Source organism: Leguminivora glycinivorella, chromosome 1 (assembly GCF_023078275.1).
Source record: "Leguminivora glycinivorella isolate SPB_JAAS2020 chromosome 1, LegGlyc_1.1, whole genome shotgun sequence".
NCBI lineage: Eukaryota > Metazoa > Arthropoda > Insecta > Lepidoptera > Tortricidae > Leguminivora > Leguminivora glycinivorella.
The window spans coordinates 22,810,793-22,824,283 of record NC_062971.1 but is presented as its reverse complement, the minus strand read 5'-3'; the positions used below and the strand labels follow the sequence as shown (position 1 = coordinate 22,824,283).

The 13,491-nt window shown below is 41.4% G+C and overlaps 1 protein-coding gene across 5 annotated transcripts in view; it reads left to right on the top strand.

The window, feature by feature from the left end:
• LOC125237938 (WD repeat and FYVE domain-containing protein 3) overlaps window positions 1–13,491 on the top strand; it is a 50,684-nt gene that overhangs the window by 18,925 nt on the left and 18,268 nt on the right. For 2 of the 5 annotated variants that reach the window (XM_048145365.1, XM_048145221.1), the window contains 19 exons: window positions 73–674; window positions 758–913; window positions 1,077–1,371; window positions 3,351–3,471; window positions 3,638–3,816; window positions 4,221–4,307; window positions 5,174–5,383; window positions 5,495–5,673; window positions 5,757–5,935; window positions 6,412–6,614; window positions 6,908–7,092; window positions 7,259–7,517; window positions 7,693–7,841; window positions 7,955–8,156; window positions 8,723–8,952; window positions 9,037–9,142; window positions 9,538–9,687; window positions 10,098–10,316; window positions 11,022–11,173. In XM_048145365.1, the coding sequence (XP_048001322.1) occupies window positions 73–674; window positions 758–913; window positions 1,077–1,371; window positions 3,351–3,471; window positions 3,638–3,816; window positions 4,221–4,307; window positions 5,174–5,383; window positions 5,495–5,673; window positions 5,757–5,935; window positions 6,412–6,614; window positions 6,908–7,092; window positions 7,259–7,517; window positions 7,693–7,841; window positions 7,955–8,156; window positions 8,723–8,952; window positions 9,037–9,142; window positions 9,538–9,687; window positions 10,098–10,316; window positions 11,022–11,173 (3,863 nt within the window). The remainder of the gene's footprint in view (window positions 1–72; window positions 675–757; window positions 914–1,076; window positions 1,372–3,350; window positions 3,472–3,637; window positions 3,817–4,220; window positions 4,308–5,173; window positions 5,384–5,494; window positions 5,674–5,756; window positions 5,936–6,411; window positions 6,615–6,907; window positions 7,093–7,258; window positions 7,518–7,692; window positions 7,842–7,954; window positions 8,157–8,722; window positions 8,953–9,036; window positions 9,143–9,537; window positions 9,688–10,097; window positions 10,317–11,021; window positions 11,174–13,491) is intronic. The other 3 variants (XM_048145297.1, XM_048145468.1, XM_048145423.1) reach the window with 3 other exon arrangements.

Here is a 13,491-nt window from a genome sequence, read left to right as displayed (position 1 = left end):
GAAAACTCACCTAAGATAACCTTTATTTTTATTTTCGTTAGAACAGCGGCTCCATTGTGTACGTTTTATTAGTTTTGTTTAACTTCGTTCCAGGATCTGATATGCGAGTTGGACGTATGGCTTGGGGCTCCAGGCGGACTGATAAAGTCTCTACTGGAACATTTGCTTGAACTCGCCACCGAAACGGCGCACAAAACTCACAACTTACGTACAATGCGAGAGCTACAGCTGGTCTCGAAGCTTCTCTACATTATAAATGACGTGAAAGTTGTCAGCACAAAAAATGTACTCATACAATTGCTAGCAGCGCTTCTAGGAAGTCAGCCACGACCAAGCGATCTTCTATGCTTGGGCCAGTTTATGGCTTACACCCTTCCATTGCCTTCACAAACGGAGAAGGGTCTCAATCTGAAGGAAAGCGATTGCGAGAAAGAATGTGAAGGCGAACAGGTTATCCTGCGTAACAAATGTTTTAACGTTTTACACGGGTTGTTGTTCACTCAACGGAATCTAGTCAACACTATCGTATGCGAAGAGATTTCAAGAGTACTCGGTATGGATTGGCTGCTAAGTTTTATGCAGGAGAATGTTCATCCCACAACTGTTTTATGGGCACTTAGGATACTGGTCATACTTTGCTCTGGACAGGGTCAGCAATCTGCTATAATGCAAAGGTATCTGGCTATTATAACTAAATAACGTTTATGTTTATTACATGAGATTTTCCCAATTCTATACGTTTTTCTGTTCATCATAGATTCCGCGAAGGCGCTGGTAATGGAGGCTGGCTCCGCCACACCGAGGTGGTAGTAACGCCGCAACAAGCGGGCGTAGTTCTTTCTACGGCCGTTCACTCGCATTCCCATTTGCACATGCCGTTACTCCTCACTTCCGGATTCGTCATGCTGTCCTGGTAGTATACTATTACGCCGCATAATAGTGGATTTGTACACAATGATGCAAAATAGTAAATGTACTGTGTTTGTTGTCAATATTATGCTACTAATGAATGCAACATTATTTCATCTATTGTAATCATTATTGTTTGTTGAAAACTAACGTCGAATTTGTTTCAGGCTGCTATTATCTCATCTACATATACCAGAGCTGTACTACTTACTATTCGGTTTAACGCTCGGTCAGCCCATGCGGAACATAGGTTCGGACAAGACTGTATCAGTAGAACGCGTCTGGGCAGCAGCTTGGGGTGCCGCCGCGCCTTCTAGGCAATCATCCGCGGCCGTCGCGGCGAGGATTACTCTGTGCCCCGAGGCCGTGGTTATCCTACTCGGGGCGGTTAGATCGTTGATCCATGCCGACCCGGCTACGCTGCCGGAGTGGCTGGCTGATCACCCTGTAGCGATTATTCAAGTGAGTACCTACCACCAAATTGCCTTCGTCAACTTCGACTAATTGAGATAGACAGATATAAATATATAAATAATACTGAGCCATACAACTTAGGGGTTTTTTAATGTGTAAATGACTTATGGGTCATTCCAGCGAAACCGACACCACAGGCATAAAAATTAAATAGCTTAATTTACATTTAAATCTACATCTAGAGAATAGAACATTATGCCTAATTTTATGAATCAATGAGTTTTTCCTTTTTATGACATTTTTTTGCATTTTATATGTGTCCAAACGTACCCCTAGCACCAGTTGTCTAAGGTGGCATATATATACCCTAAGTTGGCAGCGCTATTTCGCGCTTTTAATAAACATTATGGAGAAAGTGATATGTGTAAAAGAAAATATATTTAAAGCTGTTTAAACCAGTGGCAAGTAAATTTAAATTAAGTTTCATGGTTAGGATTTATTGGGCGTCTACACAATGCGTAACTCACGTCCCGCCCGTCACAATAAAACAAAGTTTTTTCTTGTTTACCCTAAAAGTATCTAAACTCTTGATGTCTTACTTTGTGAAAGTAACAATTAGGTTGAGGTTGGTTATTTTAGCTAAAAACGCGTTGCTTTTGTGAATAAAAGTATACTTTTAACGCTTTTCAAAGTAGGTCCCACCCGTCACAGTGACGGGTGAGCAAAATGGGTTATCTGATAAAACTTGAGTTAATGAGTATAAAATCCTTCTTTTAAGTTTAGTTAAACCTAACTGGGTACTGGGCGATTTAATCCGTTTACATAGTTTTATTTCATGAGTAACTATCGCGGTAACCGAAGACAATATTACTAACTGGGTTATATTAAAACAAATTATATGTCTAATATTGCTTAATTCGGTTGTGGTATTACTTTTTAGAACACAATGAATGCAATGAGGCCTATGAGTCAGGAAGAAGTCTTTTTCATTAAAACTGGTAAAATTTTTGACATTATTTCTGACCCACTGATAAAAGTATGTGGTAATAGACTGTTTGACAAGGTTTGACAATTTTCTGAACCTTTAAAAATTCAAGTTGAAAAAATATTTTTTTTGGTTTAATGCTCTAAGAAAACTACTGAAATTATTACTTGTAACATTAAATAATTAATAAAAGAGCTGATTTAAAGTAAATACAAACGAACTGTCTTTATATTTTTCATATATTTGTATACTCAAATGTTACTCGTCCCACCCGTCACAAAGCGCTGTCCCACCCTTCACAAGCATTGAGAAGCAAAATTATTTTTGTTTTACGAGTTATTTGCGTAAATTATACTAATACCTAATCTATATAATATCAGGAATTAAATAAAAAATGGTTGTTTAACAAAAGTTTCGTAGTTTCTTATCAATTGCGAATTGTGTAAGTCAAGTCGGAGAGGAGAGGCACTTTGAAGTCCCACCCGTCACACTTCTTATACCATCAATTTCTCATAATAATAATGACATTTTCATATTTTTTTTGATGGTATAGTACGCATTGATTATTCAAGTAATTGATAATGTCATATTTAATACGCTAATTGTTGCCGTTTGGCAGAAATAAAGCAAAATGTAGGCAAAAAAGAGTATAAATATCCCACCCGTCACAATGGAATGACCCTTATATTGACCGGGATATAGACCGTGATTAGCTTTTTGATTTTTGTCGAGCTCCCGATATTTTGACGCATTTGCAAGCATCATGATCACGGAAAACTGACGAAGACGGGTGGATGTCAAAGTTGCGTAGACAGTGCGCGATCTACCCTCCTTCGCGCGCATCGGCTACGTTGACTTTTAGCGTTACCACTGGTCGCATTCACACTCGATGGTCTGTCCAAACACACTACACTCACAGTGTCACTACGTTTGTTCAATTCTGACTTCACCGGTTAATATAAGTCTAATGAAAATAACCATGAATCATTCAAAACTCTTAATGTGTAAATGGTTAAATCATAATTATTGTTTATATTTGTAGGTTTTGTTTTCACTGTACAACACACTCCCAGACTTTGTAACAATAATGATGACCGCAGAAGTACTAACAGCTTTGGCATCAACACTCTTCCCACCTTATTCAGCTGATGATATTCATATGCGTAAGTACATATTCCCAATCTTTCGTATTTCTCTCTAAATGTTTCGGCGTGACTTTACTATTTTACAATGTGTCTTCACTCCGGTCACGCAATAATATGCAAGTGTTTTTAGCAAGTTAATTTGTAATCATCGGTACATTTTGTGTAACTAAACGATCTATTTTAGCGATCTGCGAAAGCGGCGAAGACTCAGGAGCCTCGACGCCCGGTTCAGAAAAAGAGGTGGTGTTGGTGGCCGGATCGGCCTCGCTCACGCAGCACGCGGCCCGGCAGGGCGTCATGGACTTCCTTAAAGTCATCGTGCTGGACTCCCTGCCTCTGAGCGTAACTGGCAAGGCTGCCCCGGTAAGTGTAGCGTACCTCATGTTTTCATTTAAGAGCTTTCGATGTTAATTTAACGTTCTAATTTCCTTAGCAAGTTATGTTGCTAGATAACAGGCCAATTAGTACTTCCAATAGGTCCAATTTGTTACTCAAATTTCGAGGTTTGGTGCAACAGATCGGAAATGAGGCGAAATATTAATAATTTTGAAATTATCGAACTCATCATAAAAGTAGAATTTATCATTCTCGTTTTGGCAAAAAGAGGAGATTTTTTTTGTTTGTTGTCTTCTATATTTGCGGGTTTTTTATCGAATTTAATTTGAATTGGTAATGATAATTAACCTACGTACCTACTTATGTGTAGCTTTATTTTCACGAACGTAATTTTAAAAGCCAACACTCACTCGCTTGACTGTTGTTTGTAGAGTACTGCATCAGCCACTGACTCAGTGCCATCGTCCATGTTTTGTACGCCCTGTAGCTGCTCCACGCCCACATCCTACTTTTATAGCGTAAATATTAGAAGTTTTATCTTTTAAGTTTAATTCATTTACTTTGGTCTTGGAATAGTCATTTTCTTATCACCAGTCGTCCTTCGTTGTCATTTTTAGAATACTCGACAAGCGCGTGCTAAATTCTGGTACCTATTTTGAGTGTCTGTAACGAAATTAGTTTTCATTACGCACCTACATTTTTCTTATACCCGAAATAAACATTTTTATTAGATTATTTCGATTCGAGCAAAGTAAATGATTCTTAATCACAATCAAAATCATTATTAACAGACACCTCACATAACACTAATATAGCACGTCATTATGCAACGCTAAATTAATCTTTAAACATTTATCTGTTCAGCACCAGCAATGTTAGCAGCAATTGTATTTATTTATTCATATTAGTTTGTCGATTTGTCGCTTTATTTCCGTTGCAGATCGTGATAATTTGTTTGTACCGTTCAGGTCTCTATATTTTATAATAGATTTTTGTGTTCGTTTATCCGCAATTAGGTTAAATGTACAGTGTTACAACTATTTTTATTAGTATGTATGTAGGTAAACTTTATTTATTGTTATTGGTAAGTTATGTGTTATTGAGTTACTGATCTTTTATAACCCAAAGATTTAAAATTACATGTAATGTGTTATAAAAATGTAATTTCGATAAGGCGGTATATGAGAGCAGTATTAGTGCCCTGCCAATCCAAGTAATTATTTATAAAAATGCATAATCTTCTAAATAGTCATGACTAACCAATTTTCTATATTGTATAATTACATACAAATATGCTTTTAAACTTGACTATCTTGTAGATAACATGTACCATTCAGATTCACTTTTTCCCTACTGGTTTCATCACTAACAATTATTTTTCTAGGTAATCGATTTAGTACTCGACGCTTCCCCGGCCAACTCCACGAGTCAACAACAAATCGAGTTCCAGACAGACGTGCTAACGACGCTGATGGAAAACCTACTGAACACGGAGTTGTTCGGCTCAGAGTCTAACATATCGAACGTTTGCTACTTGGCTGCTAGGTTAGTCGACAAACTTTGGCAGGGCCAACTTTCTAGGGACCCACATGAGGTAAGACACGTCTTACTTGGCTGTTTATTCAGATTTCAACCTTGGAAAACAGACATATATTTGACTTACTTTTATTAGAACGTCCATATTTAAATACGTATACTTTTTCAGGTGTTTGATTTCATAGTGAAGTTAATAACGCAAGCCAAAAAGAAGTCTTCCGTCATATCGCTAGAAGGGCTGCACCATTGCTTGAATAGAACGATACTGTTCCTGCTTTCGCGGCCTACCGACTCCATCACAGATCAGATGTCTGTTTTAGACACGTTGAGGAACCTTACTACTAACAGGTAAGTGCTCAACATGCTAAACAAATAGTGGAATAAGTAATAAACACTATTGCCGCACTACTTGACTTACTATTTCTTTGCAGGTTATTGATATTTGGCGCTGGCAACCATGAGCTGGAATTCATCGGTTGCCTGACCTACTGCCTGCTGCAACTGAGCGCCAACATGAAGATAGCTTTAGACTCCCATATGCGCACGACGTGGCACGTCAACCCTAGCGGAGATCTCGAGTCTAGAGATGATAAACTTAACACGCATCAAGGTAAATCTATAGCAGATTATTGATATTTTTCGCCGGCAACCATATGTACAGTCAAGTGTAAAAATATGGGTCCGTACAACTTATCAAAAATATGTCTCATAGCACTTTATGTCGGCGGAATAAGGTCTCGGTACATATTTTTGAGCGGATAAAATCGATACGTATTTTTGCACTTGACTGTACCATAACCTGGACTTCATTGGTAGTCTGCCCTAGTGCCTGCTTCAATTGAGCGCCAACGTGAAAATAGCATGGAACTCACACAATGCGCACCACATGGCACGTCAACTCAAGAGGAAATTTCGAGTCTAAAGATTGTATCCATACTCGAGAGTTTTTACTTCGTGCAGTTAGTTGCATATGCATAAACGATTATTTTTTTCTAAAACGCGGTGGTTTTAGATGATCAAAAAAATCTTGTCAATGGGGTTCCATTCGAAATCGATGTCATTTTTTATCTGCCTATTTTCCTGTAGGTTTTAATCTGATAGCGGGAGCGGCGCGCAGAGTATGGGAGGAGCTATACGCATGCAAGAAGCCGGCTATCGAGGAGGTGTTCAAGGTGACCTTGGTGCCGGCTGTCGGCAACGCGCGCGCGCCCGACCTGGCTGCCGTCAGGGAACAGCTCAGTGAGAGCGCGCACAAGCTGTGGATCAACTACATCGACACCGAACGGAAGGTAACTTGATTAAACGTTTAACTATACATCCTTTGAATAGAATACGTACACGCGTCTTCAATATGTACAGATGTAGTGCGAAAAGGATTTCCTTCATATTTTTCCGGAAACGTTCGTATTTGTCATGCTAGTTCAGTTAAATGTTAGTTCATCTTGTACTGAGACTGACTGAAATAGCATGACACGTTCGTATGTTTCTGTAACAATACGAAGGCAAATCTTTTCGCACTACATCTGTACAACTTTAAACTTTTTGTTGGAATGATATTAACCTTTTCACTCTGTATTTACAGGCTGTCTACCGAGTGCCTTGGGAACTACACAATCAGATACAATCGAAGATTCAGAAAGTGACAGGCGGACTAACTCGACTCGCATCTCGCACCAAAGTCAAGAAAGAGGATTCAGGCAAACTGCGGCCGCATCCGCCGCGCGATCATGCGCTTGCTTACTTACAGGACCATGTGCAGCTTGTTAGGTAAATTTCACATATTTTTGTTACTTGACCCCCTGATAAGGTACTTTCATGACTCCTCCAGAAGTGAGACAAACATATAAGTTGTTTCTCTTACCAAACACGAATCCTGCTAACCGCTGACGTTCTCGCAGCATCATTTAATCTAACAAGATATGTCTGTCTGCAGACAAGCTTGGTGTCTACAACTCCAAACGGCCGCAAACACATGCATGCACACAACGCGCTACGTGCAAGCAGAATGGGCGGGCGCGTGGCGGGAGTTGACGCGCGAACGCGGGCTGTGGGGCCCGCCCCGCGCTTCTCCTCTAGACAAATGGGCACTAGACTCTACAGAAGGACCCTGTCGGATGAGGAAGATGTTGCGGCGGAACCATCTGTTCTATCTGCACTACCCGTATAGGCCTGAGCTGGATAATCCCGACAACGTAAGTAGAAATAGATTTCAAAGAGTCAAATGACCGCAAGTGGAACTAAGTTATTTATGTAACCCAAAAATTCGAAATGACCGATAACATGTTTTTGTTTTACTTGTTGAATCTAGATTTGCCCACTTTTTCATAAACCAATCCAGAACGGTCACATTCAATCTTTTTATTTCAGAAACAATTAAAATACAAAGTAGCTCAGAGCTTGGACAGCAAAGAGTACTACAGGGTTTACCAGCAATGGCGAACAACGGGAAACATTTTAGGCGAGACCGACGCCATTGAGGCCGCTGATCTACAGACTTACGAAGAAGAAATTACCAAGTAAACTATTTTTCCTATGCTTTAATTATGCTTATACGCTGTTAATTTAAATCAGCAAGAAAGTTGACAAATGTATAAATCACATTTGTAATACATTTTTGTTTCTCTTGCAGTAACAGGGACCCGTCTCTAGACGAGACGAACGAGAACGGGTCTCCATCAGACCTGGTGAGCAGTGGCGTAGTAAGTCGCGGGACCAATCAAACGTCTGCTGAAGGCAACGAAGACGGTCCCGACAATGAGGACGAGGACGAACAGCAGTCGCCGCCGCCGGACAACCAGACGCTACTGCGGCTACTGGAGCATCATGAGAAAGTAAGTTAAACAATTTTTGTAGAGACAGGGTATCTCGACTAGACGAACGAGAACGGGTCTCCATGAGAACTAGTGAGCAGTGGGGTGGTAAGTCGCGGGACCAACCAGACTTCCGCTGAAGGTAACGAAGACAGTCCTGACAATGAGGACGAAGATGAGCAACGGTCGCCGCCGCCGGACAATCAGACGCTACTCAGTAGCGTTGGAGCTGAGAAAGCTGTTGGAGCATCATGAAAAAATAAGTTCAGAAAAATTTACAACCACAGGGACATTTCTCTAGACGAGACGAACGGGAAGGGGTCTCTATTGATCCTAATTAGCAGTGGCGTCGTAAGCCGCAGGACTCGCATTTGTGACCCGGGGTACCTATCCAACGTCACAATCGCTCTTCCATATTGGTGCGATAAAGAGAGCTACGATTTCAATATTAGCATAAGCCGTTGTAACGTTGGGTTGGTACACTGATACTTGCCGATTGGTGTTAGTCGATAAACGATTGTCCATTGATGCGATTTGTTTGAACATCAATAACTTAGGGAAGTATTTTAAGAGTGATATTATTTCAGATAACACACATGTTCCGTTGCGCAAGAATACAAGGTCTCGACACGGTGGAAGGTCTACTCTTATTCGGCAGAGAGCATTGCTACGTCATCGACGGCTTCACTCTGCTAAAGAACAGGGAAATCAGAGACCTGGACAGCTGTCCTGATGATTATGAGCCCATTTTACCTAGTCAAGGAATACAGAGAAGCAATCAGAGGCAGTGTAACAAATTTCTATATGAGGATATTCGGTAAGAATGATCAGACTTGACGCACTTGTAATAGTACATATTAAACAGGTGAATTATTCATATTGAAATTTGTTTATCCAACAGGGAAGTACACAAGAGAAGGTATCTACTGCAACCGATAGCTTTGGAAGTTTTCTCTAGCGACGGTCGAAATTATCTTCTCGCTTTCCCCAGGAAAGTACGGAATAAGGTACGCACCTTAACTTACACTTCTGTGAACCTCTCTGTGCTCATGGCCATTTCCTTATGTTTTTTTGTACTCTTAAAGTACTTAGGTCCCAACAAGCGATAAAATAAATAAATAAATATTATAGGACATTCTTACACATATTGACTGAGGCCCATGATGATGATGTGCTCATGATTTCTCCAATTCAGTTATCATAACAGCGTCGAATCCGCTAGCTGGCGCGTGTGCGAGGAGCTGGCAGGTAATATCTGCCGCACTCACTCGCATGACCTGTCACCTGCTCCATGCACTCGTCAAGCTGGTGAAGGCGGCTACGACGGTTTTATACCCAGTCTGTATTTATTTGTAAAAGTGGTGTCACAACACAACCATCTTAAATAATTGTTGTGATGCAGGTGTACAGCAGGTTCACGGCGCTAGCGACGGGTATGGCGGACAGCGCGGCCGGCTCCGTGGCGGGGCAGAAGCGCGGCGTGGCCGTGGAGCAGCCCGCCAGCCTGCTGGCCACGCTCATCGGGGACACCTCCGTCACGCAGCGGTGGCTGGTACGTGTCAACATCTCTTTAGAAAAATCGACTTGACCCACAAACAAGGCTCTTGTACGGAGAACACCATTATAACCCTGCCACAGATCTACGAAAGTGAGTCTGGTTAGCATGCGAGACTTGCGAGTGTAATAGAGCTTCAGAACATAAAGCCACGTAGCCCGCGAAAATCAGATTACTTCGAATACTGTTAATAACGTCCGTACGCATTTGCGTTGGCGGCAATCGTGAATTTCGCAACACGACCGAATCAACCGACGACGGTTAGTTTAGCTGATACGTTATTGTAATTAGTTATTTAGACGTTTTATGCCCATAAAATTGGTCAAAACTTAAAATGTTTTTTCTGCAGACTAATTTCTATATGTGCCATAAACAGAACACAACCTAACACTAGTGCATTGTTACAGCGAGGCGAAATATCCAACTTCCAATACCTGATGCACTTGAACACCCTCGCGGGCCGCTCGTACAACGACCTGATGCAGTACCCGGTGTTCCCATGGATCCTCGCGGACTACGACTCGCAGGAGCTGGACCTCAACGACCCGGCCACCTTCCGCGACCTCACCAAGCCTATGGGGGCCCAGAGTCCGGACCGGCTCGAGCAGTTTAGGAAGAGATACAAGGTATTGTAGTACTATCAGATTATCCTCGTGGGTCCGCTTGTACAACGGCTTGATGCAGTACCCGGTGTTCCCCTGGATCCTCGCGGACTACGACTCGCAGGAGCTGGATCTCAACGACCCGGCCACCTTCCACGACCTCACAAAACCAATGGGCGCGCAGAGCCCAGACCGTCTCGAGCAGTTTAGGAAGAGATACAAGGTATTGTAGTACTATCAGACTATCCTCGTGGGGCCGCTTGTACAAAGACTTGATGCAGTACCCGGTGTTCCCATGGATCCTCGCTGACTACGACTCGCAGGAGCTGGACCCCAATGTCTCGAGCAATTTAGGAAGAGATACATGGTATTGTAGAGTATATTGTCTCAGGTTACCCTGGTCGTTCATTTCTTATTTGGAGAATGGAATGTTTTCAATAAGAAGACGCCAATTGATGCTCACGGCGACAGTCCAATGTCAAACTTCTTGTATTTCGCCAAAGTCCATGGTGTCTCCGAACACGATAGGTGTTATAGAAACTGTCTATATTATGGAACATGTATGAATAAAATAAAAATATAACCCAATCTCTTTTACTGCAAGTATGATGAGCGAAACTTTCTACAGTACTCAAGACATAAAACTTTCGTTTTACAACTTGAACATGTTCAGCCCACTGTCGTATTATTTCTGGCTTGTATGTAATAAGCAAACCTTGGACGTGGCAGGAATGGGACGACCCGCACGGCGAGACGCCCCCGTACCACTACGGCACGCACTACTCGTCCGCCATGATCGTGTGCTCGTACCTGCTGCGCATGGAGCCCTTCACGCAGCACTTCCTGCGGCTGCAGGGCGGCCACTTCGACCTCGCGGACAGGTAACCATTAACTGTACTGCGCCGTTTGTACTGTATGCCTACCATCTCCAATTCTCCCTCAATTGCTCAAAGGTTAACTGGAAGAGATCCCTTAAGAGCGTTATAACATTTCGGCGTCGGGCGAAATTAGGTATTTTACCCGCCGCGCGAGCCCAATATGCCGACCCTTTCTAGCACGTCTTATCACTCGCTCGCACTACAATAATGGACAAAACAATCTTGATCCTTTCTATGGAATTTTGATAACAACCACAATCTACTATCTCGATATAAACTCTTGGTTTCTAATAAACATTATTTTGTACGAAAATACGAGAATATAGCGCGAAATAATATCAATTATGTTAAAATTTATTTAAAAAATTAAAGTAATAATTATAAAAGTAGATCCCATCCCAAATATTTGCTTTTGTTATATGATAAGTATTAGAGTAAAGTATATATTAATATAATGATAAAATAAGACAAATACAATTCTAATTACTTCAAGGTGGTGCTCGGGGTCTGATGATGGAGCCAGATGGTGGTCACCAATACCAATGAACAATATGACTATACAACTTCGTGATTTACATGTCATTCTAGCATTTTCACTTTCACATTTCAAGTGCATATACCACGAGTATAGGTTTTCGGGTGTGCTGATTTAAAAATTAATGACCGATTTGGAATCTGACATTGCTGACTGTCACTTTGACACAAAAGTCGTCATGGCTGTCGTCAAATAGGTTTGCGGGGGTGCTGATTCCAAAATTACTGAACAATGTGGAATCTGACATTGCTGACTGTCACTTTGACACAAAAGTCGTCATGGGTGTCGTAAAATTGGTTTTAGGGGGTGCTGATTCCAAAATTAATGACCAATGTGGAATCTGACATTGCTGACTGTCACTTTGACACAAAAGTCGTCATGGGTGTCGTCAAATAGGTTTGCGGGGGTGCTGATTCCAAAATTAATGACCAATGTGGAATCTGACATTGCTGACTGTCACTTTGACACAAAAGTCGTCATGGGTGTCGTCAAATAGGTTTGCGGGGGTGCTGATTCCAAAATTAATGAACAATGTGGAATCTGACATTGCTGACTGTCACTTTGACACAAAAGTCGTCATGGGTGTCGTAAAATTGGTTTTAGGGGTGCTGATTCCAAAATTAATGACCAATGTGGAATCTGACATTGCTGACTGTCACTTTGACACAAAAGTCGTCATGGGTGTCGTCAAATAGGTTTGCGGGGGTGCTGATTCCAAAATTAATGAACAATGTGGAATCTGACATTGCTGACTGTCACTTTGACACAAAAGTCGTCATGGGTGTCGTAAAATTGGTTTTAGGGGGTGCTGATTCCAAAATTAATGACCAATGTGGAATCTGACATTGCTGACTGTCACTTTGACACAAAAGTCGTCATGGGTGTCGTCAAATAGGTTTGCGGGGGTGCTGATTCCAAAATTAATGAACAATGTGGAATCTGACATTGCTGACTGTCACTTTGACACAAAAGTCGTCATGGGTGTCGTAAAATTGGTTTTAGGGGGTACTGATTCCAAAATTAATGACCAATGTGGAATCTAACATTGCTGACTGTCACTTTGACACAAAAGTCATCACGGGTGTCGTAAAATAGGTTTTAGGGGGTGCTGATTCCAAAAATAATGACCAATGTGGAATCTAACATTGCTGACTGTCACTTTGACACAAAAGTCATCATGGGTGTCGTCAAATAGGTTTCCGGAGGTGCTGATTTGAAAATTAATGACCGATTTGGAATCTTGACATTGCTGACTGTCACTTTGACACAAAAGTCATTATGGGTGTCGTCAAAAAGGTTTCCGGGGGTGCTGATTCCAAAATTAACGACTATTTTGGAATCTCACAGTGCTAATTGTCATTTTGACACAAAAGGAATCATGGGTGTAGTCAAATAGTTTTTAGGGGGTACTGATTCCAAAATTAATGAAATGATTTAAAAAGTAATGACCGATTTGGAACCTGACATTGCACAGTACCCCTGGAAACCTATTTGACGACACCCATAACGACTTTTATGTCAAAGTGACAGTCAGCAATGTCAGATTCCAAATTGATCATTAATATTGAGATCAGTACCCATGAAAACCTATTTGAAGACACCCATGATCACTTTTGTGTCAAAGTGACAGTCAACAGTGTCAGATTCCAAATTGGTCATTAGTTTTCAAACACCTCCGGATACCTATTTGACGACACCCATGACGACTTTTGTGTCAAAGTGACAGTCAGCAATGTCAGATTCCAAATTGGTCACTAATTTTGGAATCAGCACCCCCAAAAATCTA